This window comes from Conger conger, chromosome 1, assembly GCF_963514075.1.
Source record: "Conger conger chromosome 1, fConCon1.1, whole genome shotgun sequence".
Classification (NCBI taxonomy): domain Eukaryota; kingdom Metazoa; phylum Chordata; class Actinopteri; order Anguilliformes; family Congridae; genus Conger; species Conger conger.
The window spans coordinates 87785716-87805105 of NC_083760.1; the positions used below are offsets into that span (position 1 = coordinate 87785716).

The following is a 19390-nucleotide window of genomic DNA, read 5'->3' on the forward strand; positions in this document are numbered from 1 at the left end:
AAGAATATCTACAAAGATGCGCAGAGGACCCTGGGATCAGTCGAGGCTCGAGTGGGCCGTTTGAGGTGTCCAAAGTGCGCCCCCTTCCTCTCTCCCGCCGCGCTTCCGCCGTTATGGCTACGGACGCCAGATTGCGGCGTCCATCAATATTTCAGACCTAGCACCGAAGGCATTTTACAGAACTGCGGCGCAGCTTCCTTGAAAGCGGCGTCTCGAGTGGACCGCAGCCGCATCGCTTTTACGCATTCAACCGGGGAGCCTTCTTCGCGGTTCTTCGGCTGAATAATTACGGTGCGCTTAACCCGCCCGGCTGGCCACTGAGCTGAAAGTACCGAAAGCAGCCGAGTTCACGTTCAACTGAAGTATGTGGCGGACTTCTGCTCACTGGCAGTGCCCCTGAAAGAGCGAGAGGAATTTGATAGCCTGGACGTGATAACTCAAGGTCTCCGGCTCTAATAGAAAACCAGTCCGGACAGTAAACACAATCACTCTCGGGTGGTGCGGTGTTTGAACTCTCTTGTCTCAAAAGTAATTTTACAGAAGAAACATGGTTTCCCCTTATGAATTATGCGTTTATAAAGCCAAAAAGGTTACCGATGGAGGTGAAGTCCTGCAGTACTTCTCGGGGACTAAAGAGAACCCTAGTACAAATATCATACGAGAAAGGCCTACTTATGATACAGTTTGGCCAGTTCGTTTCATGTGCGATGGAACCTTATTTTAAAATGCATGCTATGAAATATGTACAAGATAATATGCCTGACAGCGGCAATAATTTATGGATTTATTTTACGTGGCTCTGCGACATCAAATCTTTAATGGTTTCGCCTCGTATCTATCACTTTTGCATGTCTCCTTTTGTGTGAATAAATATTTAAATATGTATTACCGTTTCACAGGGACTGGTGCCACTCCAGCGATTCATTAGAGGGGGAGCAGCCATAAATACGCTCGTCAGCGTTGCCATGGAGGCCAGATTCAGTTGCCAGGGTCCTTAGTCAACAACCATGTCGCTCCGCCCCTTCTCTCTTTCTGTCTGTCTCTTTCTTTCTTTCTCTCTCTCTCTCTCTCTTTCTCACTCTCTCCCCCATGCCATGAGTCTAGTGGAATGCCATAACTCTCTCTCTCTCTCTCTCTATCTCTCTCTCTCTCTCTCATACTTTCTCTCTCTCTCTCTATCTCTCTCTCTCTCTGTCTCTCACTCTCTGCCCCCATGCCATGAGTCTAGAGTGGAATGCCATAACTCTCTCTCTCTCTCTCTCTCTCTCTCTCTCTCTCTCTCTCTCTCTCAGTGTTTTGGCGTTTCCCCACCCGCGGTCAGACAGCTGAATTTGGGGACGGTCTGGTCGGTCATGGCTCTGTCGTTCTCCTACTTCACCCTGGGGCAGGGAGGGGGCCACAGGTGAGTGTTTTTTTTCTCGCCAAAAGACTTGTCAACCGTAAACGAGCACACGCGTATATTTCATGACTGGGCCGCTTTGCCTCCCGCCTGGAGCTCGGCTTCCCAATCTCCAGATTGACTGCCGGTCTATAAAAGGGCTGCAATGCGTCACTAGACAGACGCTTAAAATAATAAATAACTTTCTGCATGTAACACACGTTACGTAAACCGTCACACCAGCCAAACGAAACACTGCGGTTCGTCATGTGGCAGAGTGCTTCATAAAGTTATTTTTTATTATTTTTATTATTTTTTTACATGCTAAATCATTTGCTCTTCATATTTCAACATGCTGGGTATGTAACAGTTTTTTAGAAAGGAGTGTCTCCTGGGAAATGTAGTGTGATGGGAAAGCTCGGGACCTGCTGGTCTGGATAGTGCTGTCAGCCATTTTGGTATTGAGAAGATTTCTGTGTGTGTCTCTCTTCTGGGTTAGAGCAGGGGTAGGCAGCCCTGGTCCCGGAGTGTCAGATGGTCCTGGTTTTTGCTCCAGCCACACCTACAGCTACATAATTGGATTCATCAGGTTTTAATGAACGCTGGTGACTATGTGCTGGAGGCACTCCAGCGTTTGACCATTCAGAATATTCAGCCTCAGACTTTTAATCATCCATCAGACCCCTGTGATTAAGCTCAGATGGAATAAAACCAGAAACGGAACTGCCACTCCAGGACCAGGGTTGGAGCAGGGCCCTGTTCCTGGAGATCTACCATCCAGCAGATTTTCACTCCAACCCTAACAAACACACCTCATTCAACAGCTAGAGAGCCGATTGAGCTGTTAATTAGCATAATCAGGTGTGCCAGGAGGTTAGCTAACTGCATTGAGTGAAACCCTGCATTGAGTAGGTTTTTCTGTTCCTGAATCACTGTCCTCGAGGGCCGAGAACTGCTGCTTTTCCACCCTCCCTTTACCTGGGAGTCAGGTGAGCAGGCAGTCTGGCCAATTGGTCGCAGTAATTGTTTAGTTAATTACCTGGGACACAAGAAAACCAGGGCCGGCGCTTGACTGAATGCACAGTTGCCGGGCAGATCAGCCCTCTTGAATGCAGACAGGGTGTCTCCTCAAAGAAAACACTCATGGGTTCAATCTATTCAATTTCTTAGTTCTAACATGACACTGTTCACTTTCCTATCTCACTCATTCACTCACTCACTCACTCACTCACTCACTCGGTAACTCCACAAACTGACTCTTCTGACTCACTAACTCAGTAACTCACTCACTCACTCAGCGATTCACAAACTCCTCTTACAAACTCATACAAACTCCCTCCTCTCAGTCGCTCGCATACATTCTTAAGGGTACAATAGGTCAATTCAGTCAAGAGAGGAATTGCTGCAACAAACACCCTCAAACCACAACAATGTATATGAGCTTGAATTATTCTACAGCTATACGATGTTTTGGTACAGAGTGCCGGCCCGTCAACTGCATCTTTCGAAACCCAAATTTAAGGACCAGAAACACAGGCAGAGGGTGAGTCAACATGTCAGTGAGCCTTCTTCACTGATAGGATGGGATTCACAATGGTCGTGTAACAACGTTTCAACACAAAACTCTTACCTATTGTACCTTTAAGTCCTTTCTTAGTTCCCCATTAATTCTCCCTCCATCCCTCATTCACATTTACCCTTGTGAATCCCCTCTCTCATTTGTACTCCTCCTCAGTCCACCTTTCCCTAATTCCCTGTTTGGTTCCCTCCCTGTCTCACTGTCTTGGCTTGTGATAACATCACGCCCGCGTTAGTCACCTTCCTCCATACCCTTTTGTGCGGTCTCTCAAGAATACATCATTCAAAATAAATAAATAAATAAATAAATTACACACCCACCGCTGCAAACAGAACTTCATATTGCTCCAGAAATTCAATAAAAATAACATCACGCATATTCTACGGTTGCACGACGTGTAGGTGTCAGTTGTCTGAGATTACAGCCGGTCTGGTCTAAATGTGGAAAACTAGCTACAGCGAGTCGCGTCGTCTGAAACTACGAAGGAATCTGGCGCCATCTACTGGACGTGCTTAGTGCGTCACGCATGTCTTTTTTTAGTTGACGGTGCAACCTGATGCGCTGTATAAAATGGTGAACATATGCAAACTGAAATGACTCATTTTCAATTCGGATATATATATATATATATATATAGTATCATAGCAACACTGTTAATGCAACATTAATGCCGAATACCCTTCAATTTACTGCCATATACTTATTGTCCCCCTTCTCAATAGCGGCACACAATGTGATTATTCTCTATTGATGAGAATAATTAGGGCTTGCGTTTGTGTACTATAGCAATGACAGAAACGACATAAACAAATCTGAGTTCTGTGACAGAGACATAGCGATAGAGGACACGTCTATTCAAATTACACGCACAAAACAACGTCATTTGGGACAAAAGATGTGTGTGAGTGTGCGTGCGTGCGTGTGTGTGTGTGTGTGTGTGTGTGTTTGTGTGTGTGTGTGTGTGTTTGTGTGTCTGCCTCGAGCTAACTGCCTGCTGTCCAGTGTTATGATGGTGAACTCTTCATTAAAATAACTAATATTATTATCAGTTTCTTTTACATCATACAAGTAAAACTAATCTGTTTAGGAAAGCCTCTGGCTGCCACACATAGTATGTTCTTGTTCTTCCTCTGGTTATTAGGAGCTATTCTCCTCCCTTCCCGTTCCTTGTAAATACTTTTTTAAAATACTTGATTGCTCTTTTTATTTTTTATTCTTGTTATTTGTGTTTTGTATGTTTCTGTTTTTTTTCCTCCAGTGCTTCCAAAGCACTTCACAAATTAAATGTATTATTATTATTAGTAGTAGTAGTAGTAGTAGTAGTAGTAGTAGTAGTAGTAGTAGTAGTAGTAGTATCATTAGTATTATTATTATATAAAACCATCAATTGCCAAATGCATTTCCCATAGGAAAAACTGAAATGTCCGTAGTAATTTGGACGACTGCTACACTCCTAGTGTACGTAACAGTAAGACACTCCATCTCATTACTCTAATAAATAAACCAGTCCGGAAATGAACGTTAGATGAGACGTACCCTCCAAATCGCATTAACTAAATTCGCTTAAATAATCTCTTGCTAAAGGAACTCGTTCGAACGGATTTCTCGTGTACGAACGGTGCTAAAATATGTCACATGACAAAGTGTATTTTCTTTTGCCGTTGCGCTGTGTGCGTATCTAAAACTGGATTCCTCTCAAGGGATATTCTGGATCTTCACTGCCAACAAGAGACACCCGATGAACAACGTCATGTGTCACCTGCCGCACACTCAGGTGTCTCGTTTGCAAGGGCACCGTTGCAAGGGCATTAATTATGGCCAAGTGGGGCCCTGCCAGCCGTTTTCTTTCGGGGTGAATAAAAGAAGTGAGGATTTGGGGGTTTCAAGGTGTAAAGGAACGGACGTTCAAAAGTACTTAGAGTTATAAAGAGGGATGCGCTTGGCGGTGTGTGCCAGACAGTGTGTCCTGGCCTAACGTCTCTTTGGCAGGCCCGCTGCTCACGCTAGTGAGAAGAGATTCGCAGCGAGTTGAAGCTGCCGCGCAAATTTCACTGTCCCGTGTCATCCAGAAAACAGCCCCCGCGTCAGACTTCAACTCGGCAGTAATATATGGAGACACTGGCATTTGTCCTGTTTTACTTGAGTCAGTCTTCTGCTTTCGCATGCGCCGAAATTATTGGCGCAAACAGTAGTTTGAAAATGAAGTTAATTAAAACAAAATAAATAAATAATAAAAGTTGCATTACAGTGGTATTTCTGGCCAGAATTCAGCGACCCAGAGATATATAGGCAACATACACATTTTTAGCCGCGGAAAACTTTCCGGATGCTTACGCAGCATTTGATCGGCCAGGGAATCTGTGCCCTCCCGGATGTCCCACACAGCCAAGTAAAGCGATGAGGGGGGTAATGAATATCCATGAATTGCCTGTCTGTTTCCAGGGGAGACGGTCCAAGTAAACAATTGTAGGCTGTGCTAGTCTCTAGGGTCCGCTGACGCAGCCAACAATAGTAGGCTACCCCGGTAGTGATTGGCGGCTCGACCGCACTCTCAGTTGTAGAGAGGGTTATCAGCCTTCTTAGAAAGAGTAACAAAGCTGCGATAAATCAAACATTTTCCACATTTAACTATTTTGGACATATCTTTTGTACCTGTTTTATCGTTAACAACAGTCCGTGTTGTTGGATTACTTGAACGTACACTCTTTGCGGAGTCTACAGATGGCCAACAGCAATGCAAGCCTCAAACGTAGCACTTCAGCGGGTTATCGCATGCCCGACAGATCCGCGGTCGGTCTGACATCTCATTCCTCCGCCTCGGTGTTCAGGCAGCAGCCGGGCAAGACGCGAGGCGCCGGGGGAGGTCAAGCACCTGCGCCAGACCCGGACACGAAAGACCCAGTTAAACAGGACCAAGTGTGGAGAGAATACATTCAAACCGAGTGGTCGGGAGTCAAGCAATGGTAAATTGTTAACATTGTATGCATTGTTAATTGTGGTACGTGCTTGTGCATGTAGCTATTATGAACATCTAATATACAATCACATTATTTACGTGAGCTTTTTTTTTTTTTTTTAAAGTATGAATTAGACTTTAGACTTTAAATGTTTGTCTTGAGAGGCAAGGCACAGTACTGTACTAGCTATTGTCATCTCATCGTTACCAGTGCCACTAATCCCTCGATGGTCATTCGATATGATACCCCCAAGGTGGTATCGTCTACCTGTGTGGATAGCAATGTATTGTGAAAGCTCTTCATATATTCATATGCTTGGATACTTGACAGAACAACATGTACATTTAGTTGAAAATAACCCATATGAAAATGTGTAGTTGATATTTACAAACTTATTTCCATATCTGTTTACCCATACAGTGTTAACAAGTAATAAAGTAAATGTAGCACCAAAACAGAAAATCATTATCAGTTATTTGTAATACCAGTACCTATCAACTTTCTCTTCAGTCCTCTTGCTCTCTGTGAATCCACAGGAAAAAGAACTGGGGTTTCCTTACTGAGTACGACCAGCTGGTAAGGGCGTTTTTAATGTGTGCACGGCGCACACACACAGACACACACATACATGCACACAGACACAAGAACACACACACACACACACACATACACACACACCCAGAGTGTCCTCAGTAATGACACTCATCCAACACTCTGACACTGACCCTTGTTATTTTCTCAATGTTTTTGTTGGGTAAAACACACCCATAAAACAGAACACCTAAATTCAGTTCAAACATAGTGCAAAATGTCCCCCATTCTGATAGCTGAAATTAAGTTGGTCTTACTTTCTTTGTATTTCATACAGTACCAAGGCAAACAGTGATAATAAAAACATAATTCAACACTGTGTACAAAGCATTAAATCTGCACTGTGAAATGTGTGCCCAATGTAATTTAGCTATATAACCACATCACATTACTAAATATTAGCAATTCAAGTTATTTGCAGAAATATGCACACTTATCCAGAGTGATGTGATTATTTTAATTAATGGTCATGTCTGTTATTTAAGACAGCTTGCTTTTATTAAAATGACTTCTGTTAAAACCCCTTGACAGAGGCACAGCTGAGTGAAACCCAGCAGCCTCCAAGACTCAAGACTCCAGACAGTGTGAAATCACTTATAGTAGAGTACTGCAGGAGTGGACACGGGGTCCCTCCTGGACTCATATAAACTCTCATTTAGTTGATTTAACTGAGGACATCCTGCTGAGGTACGTGACTGGGACCCGGAAGGTTGGTGGCTCAAGCCCCAATGTAGCCACAATAAGATCCGCGCAGCCGTTGGGCCCTTGAGCAAGGCCCTTCACCCTGCATTGCTCCAGGGGAGGATTATCTCCTGCTTAGTCTTATCAACTGTAAGTCGCTTTGGATAAAAGCTTTAGCTAAATAATTGTAATGTAATTACAGCCTGAAATCTACATTGTTGGCTTTTGGCAGATGCTCTTATCTAGGGTGATGTACAGTTGATTAGACTAGGAGACAATCCTCCCCTGGAGCAAGGCAGGGTTAAGGGCGTTGGCTCAAGGGCCCAACGGCTGTGCGGATCTTATTGTGGCTACACCGGGATTAGAACCACCGACCTTGCGTGTCCCAGTCATTTACCTTAACCACTACGCTACAGGCCGCCCCATCTGAATTTACATAATGCGTACCCGGTATTAAACAGTAATTAACCGGGTAATTAACAGGCCTGTAAAACAAAGCGTTAGCGGTGACCAGTGAACCCTGCGTAACGTTGCGTGTTCCCAGGGTCGCCCCCGGCCGGAGACCGCCCTCCCCAGCTACGTGCCCCTGTTCTCGGACCGGCTCCCCAACACTTCCAACCAGACGTTCGGCAGCCGGATGCGCACGGACGTCGGCCAGGCGCTGATCCGGATGGACAACCTCCTCCTGCTGAACGCGGGCCACCGCAGAACCAAGCCCAGCCCAGAAATGCAGCCCTGCTAGGGCCAGGCCCGGTCCGACCGGACCGGACCGGACCGGACCGGACCAGGGGTTCGAGCCCATCGCTTATTTTAACCATCCTCAGGTGCGTTCCAATACTCAAAACATGTATCCTCCTTTCCTCCACTCGTCTCCCCCCCCCATACTTCCAGATAGGAGAAGGAGCTGGGCCGGTGGCCTGTAGCGTAGTGGTTAAGGTGCGTGACTGGGACCCACAAGGTCGGTGGTTCTAATCCCGGTGTAGCCACAATATGATCCGCACCCCCGTTGGGCCCTTGAGCAAGGCCCTTAACCCTGCCTTGCTCCAGGGGAGGATTGTCTCCTGCTTAGTCTAATCAACTGTAAGTCAGTCTGGATAAGAGCATCTGCCAAATGCCAATAATGTAATGTAATGTAATGAGACAAGTGGAGGAAATGAGGATGCTTTTTTTTTTTTGAGTTTTGGGATCCATCCCTCGTCTCCTCGGTCCTCGATTGAGGTCCTCCGTCTTTAAGGATGTTCCAATCAATGAGGTTACGCAAGTTCCTTTCTGGGAACACGCGTCATATAAATGATCCACTTCTCCATATCTGCCATGCCTGTAACTGACGTGGCTTCAAACTGACTCTTCACTGAGCAAGGACGTTTGCCGAATACGGGGGCGGTGTCTAATTTTATCCAAAGATGGTTGGTGTGGGTGCAGGTTTTTGGTTTAGCCCCAGCACTACCACACCAGATTCAACTAATGAACTAATTATCTTCAGTCAAAACCTCGATGAGTAGAATCAGTCGTCTTAGCGCTGGGCCAACACAAGAACCTGCAGCTACGCTGTATGTTTTCGGGTGAGACTGGACACCCCTGCCTTGATTCCGCCGTCCTGATATCTGATCCTTGCATCTCCTCCTCATGTCCTCCGTTGGGTGGAGCTAAGGAGCAAGGGAACGATTCGATGAAGCGATAAGAGGAGTGAAAATAAGCGATTGGAAAGAACTCCAGGGCTGTAGTACTGTTCTCTTCCAGCTCTCTTTCCCTTGTAAACTGCACTCGGGAGCATGTGACGCTCCACCAATCAAATGTTGGTATACACTCACATGCTCCTGTTTGATTGGTGGAGTGTCACATGCTCCAGAGTGAAGGTCACAAGTGATGTTTTCTAGCGCAAGACGATTTAGCGGAACCGACCAGAACTCACAAACACTCATATGTCGATGACTACCCCCCGTCCTCTAGGGGGCGATACCAACCTAACACCATTTTACCTCTGAATTTAGAGTCTTCCTTTCAGGATACGCGAGTCCTCTTACTGATTTGAGACTCCTACTGATTAGTAAGTGATGTGATAATGATTTACTGAAGAAAATTGTAAATGGGATACGGACAGTGTGATTTGAAAATCAATAGGAAACATGACTGTTCTTTTTTAATTTCATTTCTTTTCAAATTTCTGACTTACAAATGATCAACACAAATATACTGTATCTTTGAATCGTTCAATGAGTGGAGAGCTCTCCATTTGCCAAGAGGAAAGGTCTGAAGGATCCTCTTCCGCCTGTGACTGCAGAGAATTTCAGGACTTTGTGCCAAAACCTGTCCTCCAAATTTGGTCCCTCTGCAGCATCTGTAGACCTGTGTGTTTACATCTGTGAATCTGCTAAGTTATTTCCATTAATAAAGATGCAAACTTTTGTACAAGTTGCTGTTTATGCTCCGTATATGAAACACCCGCAAACATCACGAAACTACTTGAACTGACACTTGCTAGATGGTCCTTGCCCTGTTCTTTACATGGCTTGTCATATTGGGTATCTCATATCAAATACATTTATTACTGCAAACACTTAATCCATTTAGACGCCAGGAAAAGTTCAGGGATTTGAAAAGATATTCAGAATAAGATTCTTTCATATCACATTTTTTTGTTAGAGTAACATTAAAATATCAAGGATCTACAGAAGTGCTTTCAACTCTTTATGAAAGATAAATTGTTAAAAAAAAGAAAAGATTTTTGTTCCCCAGGCAACATTTCCAAAGTAAGGGAAGATTTGCAGAAGCTCAAAAGCTCCTATTGTGTAAAATTTGATAAAAGGTCTCAGGGGTGAGGGTTGCCAGAGTTGCCATTCAAATGTTCTGAGCATCTGCTCTGTCAGTGGGGTTTCCTTCTCATAATATTTTTAGATAGAATTTCTCTATTTCCCTATAATTCGCAGAGCCAAACGCACAAATAGTGCGATGCCAAGCTACTTGTGGCACTTGTGTCTGTGAAGATTATTTTGGAGTGCATCCAATTTTACTCATTGATTTGTTTTTTAGGTAAAGCACTTGTAAGGATATTTGTTGAGAAAGCCGTCTTGAAAATTGAAAAGACTTTCCTCCGTAAACGAAGTAAGTGTTTGCTGCTGGGTGTCTCGTTCAGCTAAAGCATCGCGCTCTCGTGCATGGATGTCTCGGATAGAATCCTGACTGCCAGTGCTAGGGGCTTACAGCATCTCGCCCTTGGATGGGAAAACTAAATTCCTGCGGGAAGTGGTGTTGATCTTCGCTCTGGTTGAATGATGGGGACACTGTGCTGTAAGAGACCCCTTCTTTTACACCAGGATGCACTCTGGCTTTGCCCACAACACACAAGCCGACACCAAGGTGCACTCTTGCCCCGCCCACAACACGCTAACCAACACCAGGCCACACTCTGGCCCTGCCCACAACATGCACCGAGGCCCCGCCCACAACACGCTAACCAACACCAGTATGCACCGAGGCTCCGCCCACAACACGCTAACCAACACCAGTATGCACCCAGGCTCCGCCCACAACACGCTAACCAACACCAGTATGCACCCAGGCCCCGCCCACAACACGCTAACCGACACCAGTATGCACTGAGGCTCCGCCCACAACACGCTAACCAACACCAGTATGCACCCAGGCCCCGCCCACAACACGCTAACCGACACCAGTATGCACCCAGGCCCCGCCCACAACACGCTAACCGACACCCTGGCGCACTCTATTCCCACCCACAGCACGCTAACCGACACCAGTATGCACCCAGGCCCCGCCCACAACACACTAACCGACACCCTGGCGCACTCTATTCCCGCCCACAGCACGCTAAGCGACACCAGCAGCGGGCTCGGCTCCAGGGCTGGCACAGACTCCGAATCTGACACCGTCTGAGCGCTAGACACCGAGACATCCGAGGATTCTGGCGCGCTGAGGCGAACGGATTTCGTGACGAGGACACGGAGACGGGCGAGCACGCTGAAGTGGCCAAGGTCGTCCGCTCAGGAGACGCGAACAGCAGCCACGTTAACCGACGGAAGACGTGGGCGACGGAAAAAACTTTTAAAACAAGTTATTTTTCTTCGGCTTTTTCAGAGTACAGTTATAGATTTGACAGAGTTTTTAAACAATAAAACAGAGATGTGCCAAACTGCCCTTTACCACAAATACTCTAAAATACCGAAACTTCTGTGGGAAATGCTGCCCTGACCACAGGGGTGACATGGCTCAGGCAGTAAGAGCAGTCGTCTGGCAGGGTTGCTGGTTCGATCCACTGCCCGGGCTGTGTCGAAGTGTCACCTAACCCCCAAATGCTCCTGACGAGCTGGTTGGTGCCTTGCATGGCAGCCAATTGCCGTGAGTGTGTATGAATGGGTGAATGAGAAGCATCAATTGTACAGTGCTTTGGATAAAGGTGCTATATAAATGCCAACCATTTACCACAAATATACAGTAAAACGGACTGAAGATTGTGATAATTATGGCCAGATAATTCGGGAAGCAAATTTGGTTCTGTACCTCTGTACAACGGAGGACCCCATTTGGGAACCAAATCTGCAGCTTCTTACCCAACGCCTTAATTAGCATACATTGCCACCATCAGCGATTATGCAGATTATTATCATTTATAATAATAATAATAATAATAATAATAATAATAATAATAATGTAATGTGGAATTTGGCTACATGGAAGGTAGTTTGAAAACGTATATGACACTGCATTTATGTGTAAAAAAAGAAGAAGAAAAGAAGCAGAACACACTCAGTACAAACACATTGTTAGCCAAATCCCGTTTTGATAAGTGCTCGCCGAAAAGTAGGCCTGTGCTGAAGTCGACTTTGCTTTGCATTTGAACAAGTGGCTCATTCATATTCAGGCAAAGCCAAGTACAGACTTGTGAATTGTATGCAGCCTCTACTACGGGTCGCCCAGAGGGTAAAAAAAACCACAGAGGTGATGTGTGCGGAAGAGAAAGCCATAAATACATAACTCGACCGGCCAGATACGGAGTAACTTAACGCTGACAAGATAAGTAGCAGACCCCTAAGATAGAGTCGGGGTAATAAAAATCCATCACCTACACGGCTAAAAAAATGGACGCTGAGACTATGCTTGATTTCGCCAACTTCAGCACCCTGTTCGTGTGCATGGTGCTCAAATTTCCACAGATATTCGTACTGATGCAGGCGAAATCGACCACGGGCGTGAGCCTAAAAAGTCTTCTGTTAGAGCTCATTGGGTAAGACCAGTTTTATCAAGAAGTAGCAGCTGCACTAAAACGTCATGGTTTACAAAATCTATAATTTATTATTTTTTTGGGGGGAAGATTTTGAATATTGAATATTTTTCTATAACTGTGATGAACGGGTATGTTATTATTTCTTAGAAAAGCAGGCAAAACTCGTTTCAGGTGCAACCAAATTAGTCTCTAGTCACAGTTAGTCAAATTGGTCAGTAGCAGTTTTGCAACGAAACGAAACTGCCAGACAGCGGAAGAAATGGCTAACGTGTTGTGTCTGCTAAAACAAACACTTTCTCGCAGTAGCCTAGTTTTCGTTACCCGCAAGCAAGGAGAATTGAGCAGCCGTTTCCTTTTTGAAAGTTCTGTCACAAGTGGTAGTTTGCTGTGTTGTCTAATACGAGCCGTTATCTGTTCTGTGGCTTGCGCCGATTTACATGTTGATAAACTAAAGAAACGTTCATGAATGAATGAATATAACATGATCTGCATGTTATTCGAAACGCAAACAAGCTCACAGGAGTGTGCGTAGCGTTCTTTGATTCTTTGAATACTTTGATTCATTTTATGACGCGTGCAGCGCCTCCCTGCCTGATTCCCAACAGTGCTAACTCTTTGATTAAATTCAGCGTTGTCCTAGCTTTGGTTTTAGGAAACCAAAATGTACAATACAATGCATACAGCGCGGATGTCAACGCATACAGGGCTGTACAACTCTGGTGAGAGCTGGTCTGCTTGTATGGTTTTTTTTATCCCAGCCTATTACCTTTGTTTTAGTTTTATGACTGCTCTATAAACTGCTGGTTCACTCCTGTGCTTAAGCACGAGTAAAACCTCTACCATACACTGGCAGTCTGTGGCGGTAGCCCGTGCTTATACAAATCTCCGATCAAGATACGACTGGAATAATTAAGAGCAGAAGTTTGGCACTAATTTTAATTGGCCGTTGTACACCCCTGACGTGACGCATCAATAATCTTGTAGGCTAAAATCAGGAATACTCAAATCTGGCTACCAAGGCTAGTATAGTAGACTACTGTTAGTTTTCTTTGAATGAAACCCACTACTGGCTTTGAGGGCCAGATTTGAGTATCCCTGGGCAAGATAAGCTTCTTTCTTATTTCTCAAGCTAAATATGAAAAGTACACTTATTTGACCAGAGGTGTCCTCACGACATTGATCTGATTCTGTGTTGTACGGTGTTATGGAAATACAATCATAGTAAGCGGTGTTGCCACCCAAAAAACAAACAACAATGTCACTGATGACATGCAATTCCAAAGCCTATATTTCATTGAATTCTTTAGTGAGAACATCATTCGCAATTAATTTAGGAGAGGAATGAATGAATGGCCTTGCATATTTAATAGTACAGCGCTTTCAGCTCAAAATGCATCCTCAATTACGGACATCACTGCCTCCGCATACGGGGTGCGTGATAAGCGGTTTATCGGTGTGGTTCGGTCAGGATAACCGCGTCCCTAAAGCCTCGGTCTCCCCACAGCTCCCCGGATCCTGGGGCAAGGCCAGGTGAGGGTTGGCCGACAGGTAGAGCGCGTGTTGTCATGGGAACGAACACGCCTTGTCTGCATGAGCAGAGAAGCCTATACGCTGTGATGATCCATCCCATGCACTTGCCTGGCAGGCTTCTGTTCCTGCTGCTACAGGACTGCGCTACACTGTCACACAGAGGTCTGAGTACATGTTAGCCACGGCTGCTAACACTCCATGCTGCTTTAGGCTCCAGCGGCACCATTCGCCCAACACTGGCCCGTTCTACCACGCCATAGTGCCCTCTGGTGGTTTGATTTGGGAACACAGCTTGGTTTCTGATGACAAACTCTCATTCGGCAGTGAGAAACTGCTGCTTTTTTGGTGTGTGTGTGTGTGTGTGTGTGTGTGTGTGCTTGCTGTGCAGTTTACATATGTCTCTGCTGATAGATACAATTTGGAGAGCAGTTGAAATTCGCTTCTGGGCGACACTTGATTCTGTTTTTCATTGTGCTTTCTCTTGACTGCCTGTGGTGCGTTTTACTCACGCATAGTTTGTGACCATCATTCAGAGTAGCATAAAATCACTGCTCACCTGCTTGCATGCTTACGTGTGTTCTCATTCAACGTACGACAGCCCCCCCAAGAAGCAGGAATGTGACCCTACACAGAGGAAGGAGAGCAAGTATGGAAATAAAGCAGGAGTCTCAAACTCCAGTCCTGGAGGGCCATAGTCCCTGCTGGTCTTTGTGGTATCCTTTCACAATTAGCCGCCAATTAAAGCCTTGGAAGCAAGGTGTGCTGACTCTGTAGCCAATCACTTACGTGCATCAACAAACAGCAGATACAGCGGCCCTCCAGGATTCCGGTTTGACATCCCTGTGCTAGTGTCACCTGGTTGTCATGGAAATAAAGTGTCACCTGTGTTCCAGGTTCATCGTGTTCATCACCTACCAGATGTACTACAACTACCCACCACCCACCTACCTGGAGTACCCTATCCTGATCGCCCAAGGTAACCGCGACAGGCAGTCTCACACTAATGCAGTGTAGGGAAAATGTATTGAAATATATTAACAAGAGGCTTCACAGCAGGTGTACAGTTATAGCATTTATTGAATTATTGCTACTTTTATATATTGCAGTATTTAATACGTTGCTGTGGAATATATTCACTATTCAACGAAGACTGATGGGTAAAGATGAAGTGGCCCATGAACACACGTGAAATATTGATATAAATATAATGTATATCTGACAATCAAAAAAAAACCCCAAAAAAACGTAAACCACTTCACTGCCACAGCACTGCTGAGTAGCAAAGCAGAAAACGGCGTATGTGTGTGTGCGTGTACACGTGTGTGACTGAAGATTTTCTCTGTTCCAGATGTCGTTCTGTTGCTGATGATCCTCCACTATGACGGGAACCTGAGACAGAGCCTGCTGTACATAGCAGTGTATCCTGAACACTACATCAACCAATCACACGCAACACAACATCTACAGCAACCAACCACACGCAGCTTAACATGTGCAGTAGGTCAGCATCTACAGCAACCAATCACTCAGAGCTGAACATCTACAGCAACCAATCACACAGAGCTCAACATCCACAGTAACCAATCAAACCCAGCTCAACAATGTGAATGCAATATAGCGTCGAGGTTGTTACGGCTTGTGTGTTGCTAATGCATTGGCTAGCTCAGTGGAGTCATTGGTGAGTGTCATTCACTGAACAGAATTTCTGCAAATGTATGTCTCCCCCTCTTTGCAAATCTGTCTCTTAAAGTACCTGAGAATAATTAATAACCATCATATCAGTGCATCAATGCCCCTCAATGTCTCATTTTCCCATAATTTAAGTAATATCACATTTCACAGGGATTTTAGTCACTGGTGCCTGTCCTGATATGCCATTTCATGCCTCCTCCTTATTTGAAGAATAATATCAGATTGAAGTGAGAGCCTTCATATTACCATAGCAACAGTCTAACCATATTCATTTATTTAATATATTCACACTTTATTCATAGAAATGCGTCACCAAACCCTTCACTTGTCTCGGTAGTTTAAAACAGGGTCTTGGTTGCAGCAGGTGTGCTCACAGGCACAAAGCTAATGCTAACATTGTTAGCAGTGTTGTTGATTTGACCCCAGGCACAATGCTAATGCTAACATTGTTAGCAGTGTTGTTGATTTGACCCCAGGCACAATGCTAACGCTAACGTAGATAAGTGTTGTTGACTTGACCACAGGCACAATGCTAACGCTAACGTAGATGAGTGTTGTTGACTTGATCACAGGCACAATGCTAACGCTAACGTTGATAACAGAGCTGTTGACTTGACACAACTGACCAGGTTTGTCGGGGGCTGGCAGCTCCTCACGGTGCAGAAGTGGGTCATCGACCTGGCCATGGTGAGCTTTTCCACCGACATTCAGTTTTCATTTCTGACATTAGCCGAAGAAACGCTGAGAATGAACAGACCCTCAGTTCTGCTATACACAAACCAATTATGTTGTTTATGTATCATGATTATTATCGGTATAGGGGCAGCCTGTAGCGTAGTGGTTAAGGTACATGACTGGGACCCGCAGGGTTGGTGGTTTGATCCCTGGTGTATCTACAATAAGATCCGCATGGCCGTTGGGTCCTTGAGCAAGGCCCTTAACCCTGCATTGCTCCAGGGGAGGATTGTCTCCTGCTTAGTCTAATCAACTGTACGTCGCTCTGGATGAGAGCGTCCGTCAAATGCCATCAATGTAGTAGTGGTAGTTGTACAACAGTCCTGTTTTTATAATGTATGTTTGTTTTGCGTTTACGATGTGTTTTTAATGTTTTCTCCAGAGCCTGTGTACCCTGATCAGTGCTGGCAGTAAGTTTGCCCAGCTGCAGTGTCTGTGGCAGGCCAAGGATTCAGGCCAGGTCAGCGCCCTGTCCTGGGGCATGGCAACCTACACCTGCCTGGGTGAGTCTCTACTCCCGGGGGGGGGTCAACACGGGGGGGGTCCCCAACCTGGGCTGGGTCCCAACGAGGGATGGGTCCCGCGATGATCAGACCCGGCTCAAATACGTCATTATTGTTCCGTCTACTGAGCTTGTGTGGTGTATTGGAAGCAATGAAATGCTCTCAGAAAGTGAAAACCCCGCCTTCTGGTCCTCTTGGTTGGCTCAATCGGTCACCAGGCAAGATCAGTCGAGCACAGAAAAGTATTTGATTCAAAAACGACGACGTATTTGACCGCGGTCTGGTTAACAGGCACTGTGCTAGTTACAGGCACTGTAAACAGGCACTGTGCTAGTTAACAGGCACTGTGCTAGTTAACAGGCACTGTGCTAGTTACAGCGTGAACTCAAGTTGACACTTCTGTTAATAGCAGTGCAGTGCAGTATTATTATTGCTTTGCCTTTTTATTAATTTAGTCATTTCTCTTTCAGCCCGGATCTTCACCACGGTCATGACGACAGGAGACACGCAAGGTGGGTGGGCTCGTTGTCCTGCGCTTTGGGGGCCTGTATCATGAAGCGGGATTACGGCTAGCTGGGTAACCGCGCCGAGTAAAACCCAGAGCCCTCCCAGATCTGGAACACAGACTTAAGTGATGAGCTGTTCTGGGCAGTTAGCCAGCTAATCCTGCTTCGTGATACAGGCCTCTGGTTCTGTAGATAATATTCATCTTCTCGTGTATTCTCCTCGAGCTCTTCGTGTCAGGCTGGGCTCAGCAGTGGTAAATATGCTCATATGGTTGTTCTTCCACCCCCCCCCCCATCCCCCTTCCCAGTTCTGGTGAGGTTCATCGTCATGGCGATACTAAACGGCTGGGTGACGGGCGTGGTGCTGTACTACAGGCGGAAAGGGATCAAGCGGGATTGAGCGTCGGGCCCATCGTCACGGAGACGTCTGCGCGTCCAGGGTCCTGCCTCACTCCTCGGGTGAACCCTCAGAACAGCCAATCATCCGGCAGCACCGCGACACGACGGCCAATCATCCGGCAGCACCGTGACAGGACGGCCAATCATCCGGCAGCACCGTGACAAAACCGACGCGCACAAACTGCAGCGCGCCTTGCTTACGGGACTGAACCGCATCAGCGGAGGCAGACGAACGAACAACCGTGACCGTCGAGTCCAGCACAAAAGCCAATGACTGATACGTAGAGGTACAAACGCAGTGGTACAAAGCCCAAACAGTCATCCTCTTGCCTGTACTTACCTCCGCTTCCCTGACTTAAGTGTTCTACACCCGCCCAGGTTTATTCTGCTCAGAATTCCTCTCCACACATTCCATCTCATTCCAGAACTCACACAATTCCACGGTTTAATTCCGGTCTCAGAATTCCACTCCACCATTTAATTCCAGTCTCAGAACTGTTTTTTTTTTATTTTTTATAAAATCATAATTCTACTCCATTTCATTCCTCACGATGGATTTCATTTTGGTTTCTAAAACACACTTCCTTCCATTACGCCCCGCCCTCCCTAAAGTAGTGCCCAGATGTGGATCCAATATAGACAATGTTGGGTCTGTTTGTGCGATATCTGAATATATAATATCAATAAAGAAACCCAGATCCTTTGGAGTAGTGCTGTTGTACAGGTACAGCTTCCTAGTGCATTATTGGATGTGGTTTCATGAACCAAGCAAAGGATTGGAGAAAAAACTGAGCCTTTATTTTTTAAACTACATAAATGCATGTACACACAATATCATTAGCTCAGGTGGTAAGAGCAGTTGTCTGGCAGTCGGAGGGTTGCCGGTTCGATCCTGCCGTGGGTGTGTCGAAGTGTCCCTGAGCAAGACGCCTAACCCCCAAATGCTCCTGACGAGCTGGTCGGCGCCTTGCATTGCAGCCAATCGCCGTCGGTGTATGAGTGTGTGTATGAATGGGTGAATGGAGAAGCATCAATTGTACAGCGCTTTGGATGAAGGCGTTATATAAATGCCAACCATATCACATTGAAAATAAAGAGCCAGTGGAGAAAGGAAAGGATCTGAAACAGAGGGCTACATACTTTTATTGTCAGGTAGGTTATTGTGGGAGCTCATTTCAGCAGTAAAAAACATGCAGATGGAACGTAGCACTTTCTTTAAATACAAAGGTGGACAGGTCTTTATAAATAATACATCTTCTAAGATGGCATGTAAATGTATATGCTGTATATATATTTATATATTGTGTGCCATTTTCAGAACCCTGGACAGTATCGGCTAATTCACACAGCACACCAAAAACCTCCAAGTATGACTGGAGCTACATGAAACGACTATACAAAATAATAATCTTCCGAAGGCTCTACAGAAAACCGTAAATACTTTAGTGCTTGTGGATATATCTGCTGTGAATTTTTTTTTTTCCTAGTTTTATTTTTTTTTTCATTTATTATTTTGCTTTTTAGTAAAAAATAAGTCAACTCGTTTGTTCCATCTCAGCAATAATAAAATAACACTTTCTTCTTGAGTATGGGCACA

At 45.4% G+C, this 19390-nt stretch overlaps 3 protein-coding genes across 7 annotated transcripts in view; 2 read left to right on the forward strand and 1 right to left on the reverse strand.

Annotated features, from left to right (window-relative positions):
* The first annotated feature begins 1276 nt into the window (after positions 1-1276).
* Positions 1277-8296, forward strand: c1h2orf50 (chromosome 1 C2orf50 homolog). 2 transcript variants are annotated; one of them, XM_061220348.1, is made up of 4 exons: positions 1277-1402; positions 5786-5920; positions 6451-6490; positions 7731-8296. In XM_061220348.1, the coding sequence occupies exons 1-4, from the start codon at positions 1353-1355 to the stop codon at positions 7926-7928; spliced, it is 423 nt and encodes a 140-aa protein (XP_061076332.1). In that variant the 5' UTR covers positions 1277-1352; the 3' UTR covers positions 7929-8296. The 2 variants fall into 2 exon arrangements, with proteins under 2 accessions (XP_061076332.1, XP_061076324.1); XM_061220340.1 differs by lacking the exon at positions 1277-1402 and having other exon boundaries at positions 5679-5920.
* A 3833-nt stretch (positions 8297-12129) lies between these two features.
* Positions 12130-18500, forward strand: slc66a3 (solute carrier family 66 member 3). The gene is made up of 7 exons (XM_061254222.1): positions 12130-12428; positions 14852-14934; positions 15307-15376; positions 16280-16337; positions 16768-16888; positions 17359-17400; positions 17703-18500. The coding sequence occupies exons 1-7, from the start codon at positions 12283-12285 to the stop codon at positions 17792-17794; spliced, it is 612 nt and encodes a 203-aa protein (XP_061110206.1). The 5' UTR covers positions 12130-12282; the 3' UTR covers positions 17795-18500.
* Positions 18501-18906: 406 nt separating this feature from the next.
* Positions 18907-19390, reverse strand: part of rock2a (rho-associated, coiled-coil containing protein kinase 2a) — a 74786-nt gene continuing 74302 nt past the window's right edge. For all 4 annotated transcript variants that reach the window (XM_061244144.1, XM_061244135.1, XM_061244124.1 and 1 more), the window contains one exon: positions 18907-19390. This exon is cut by the window's right edge. The gene's annotated coding sequence lies outside the window, so the exon portion shown is untranslated.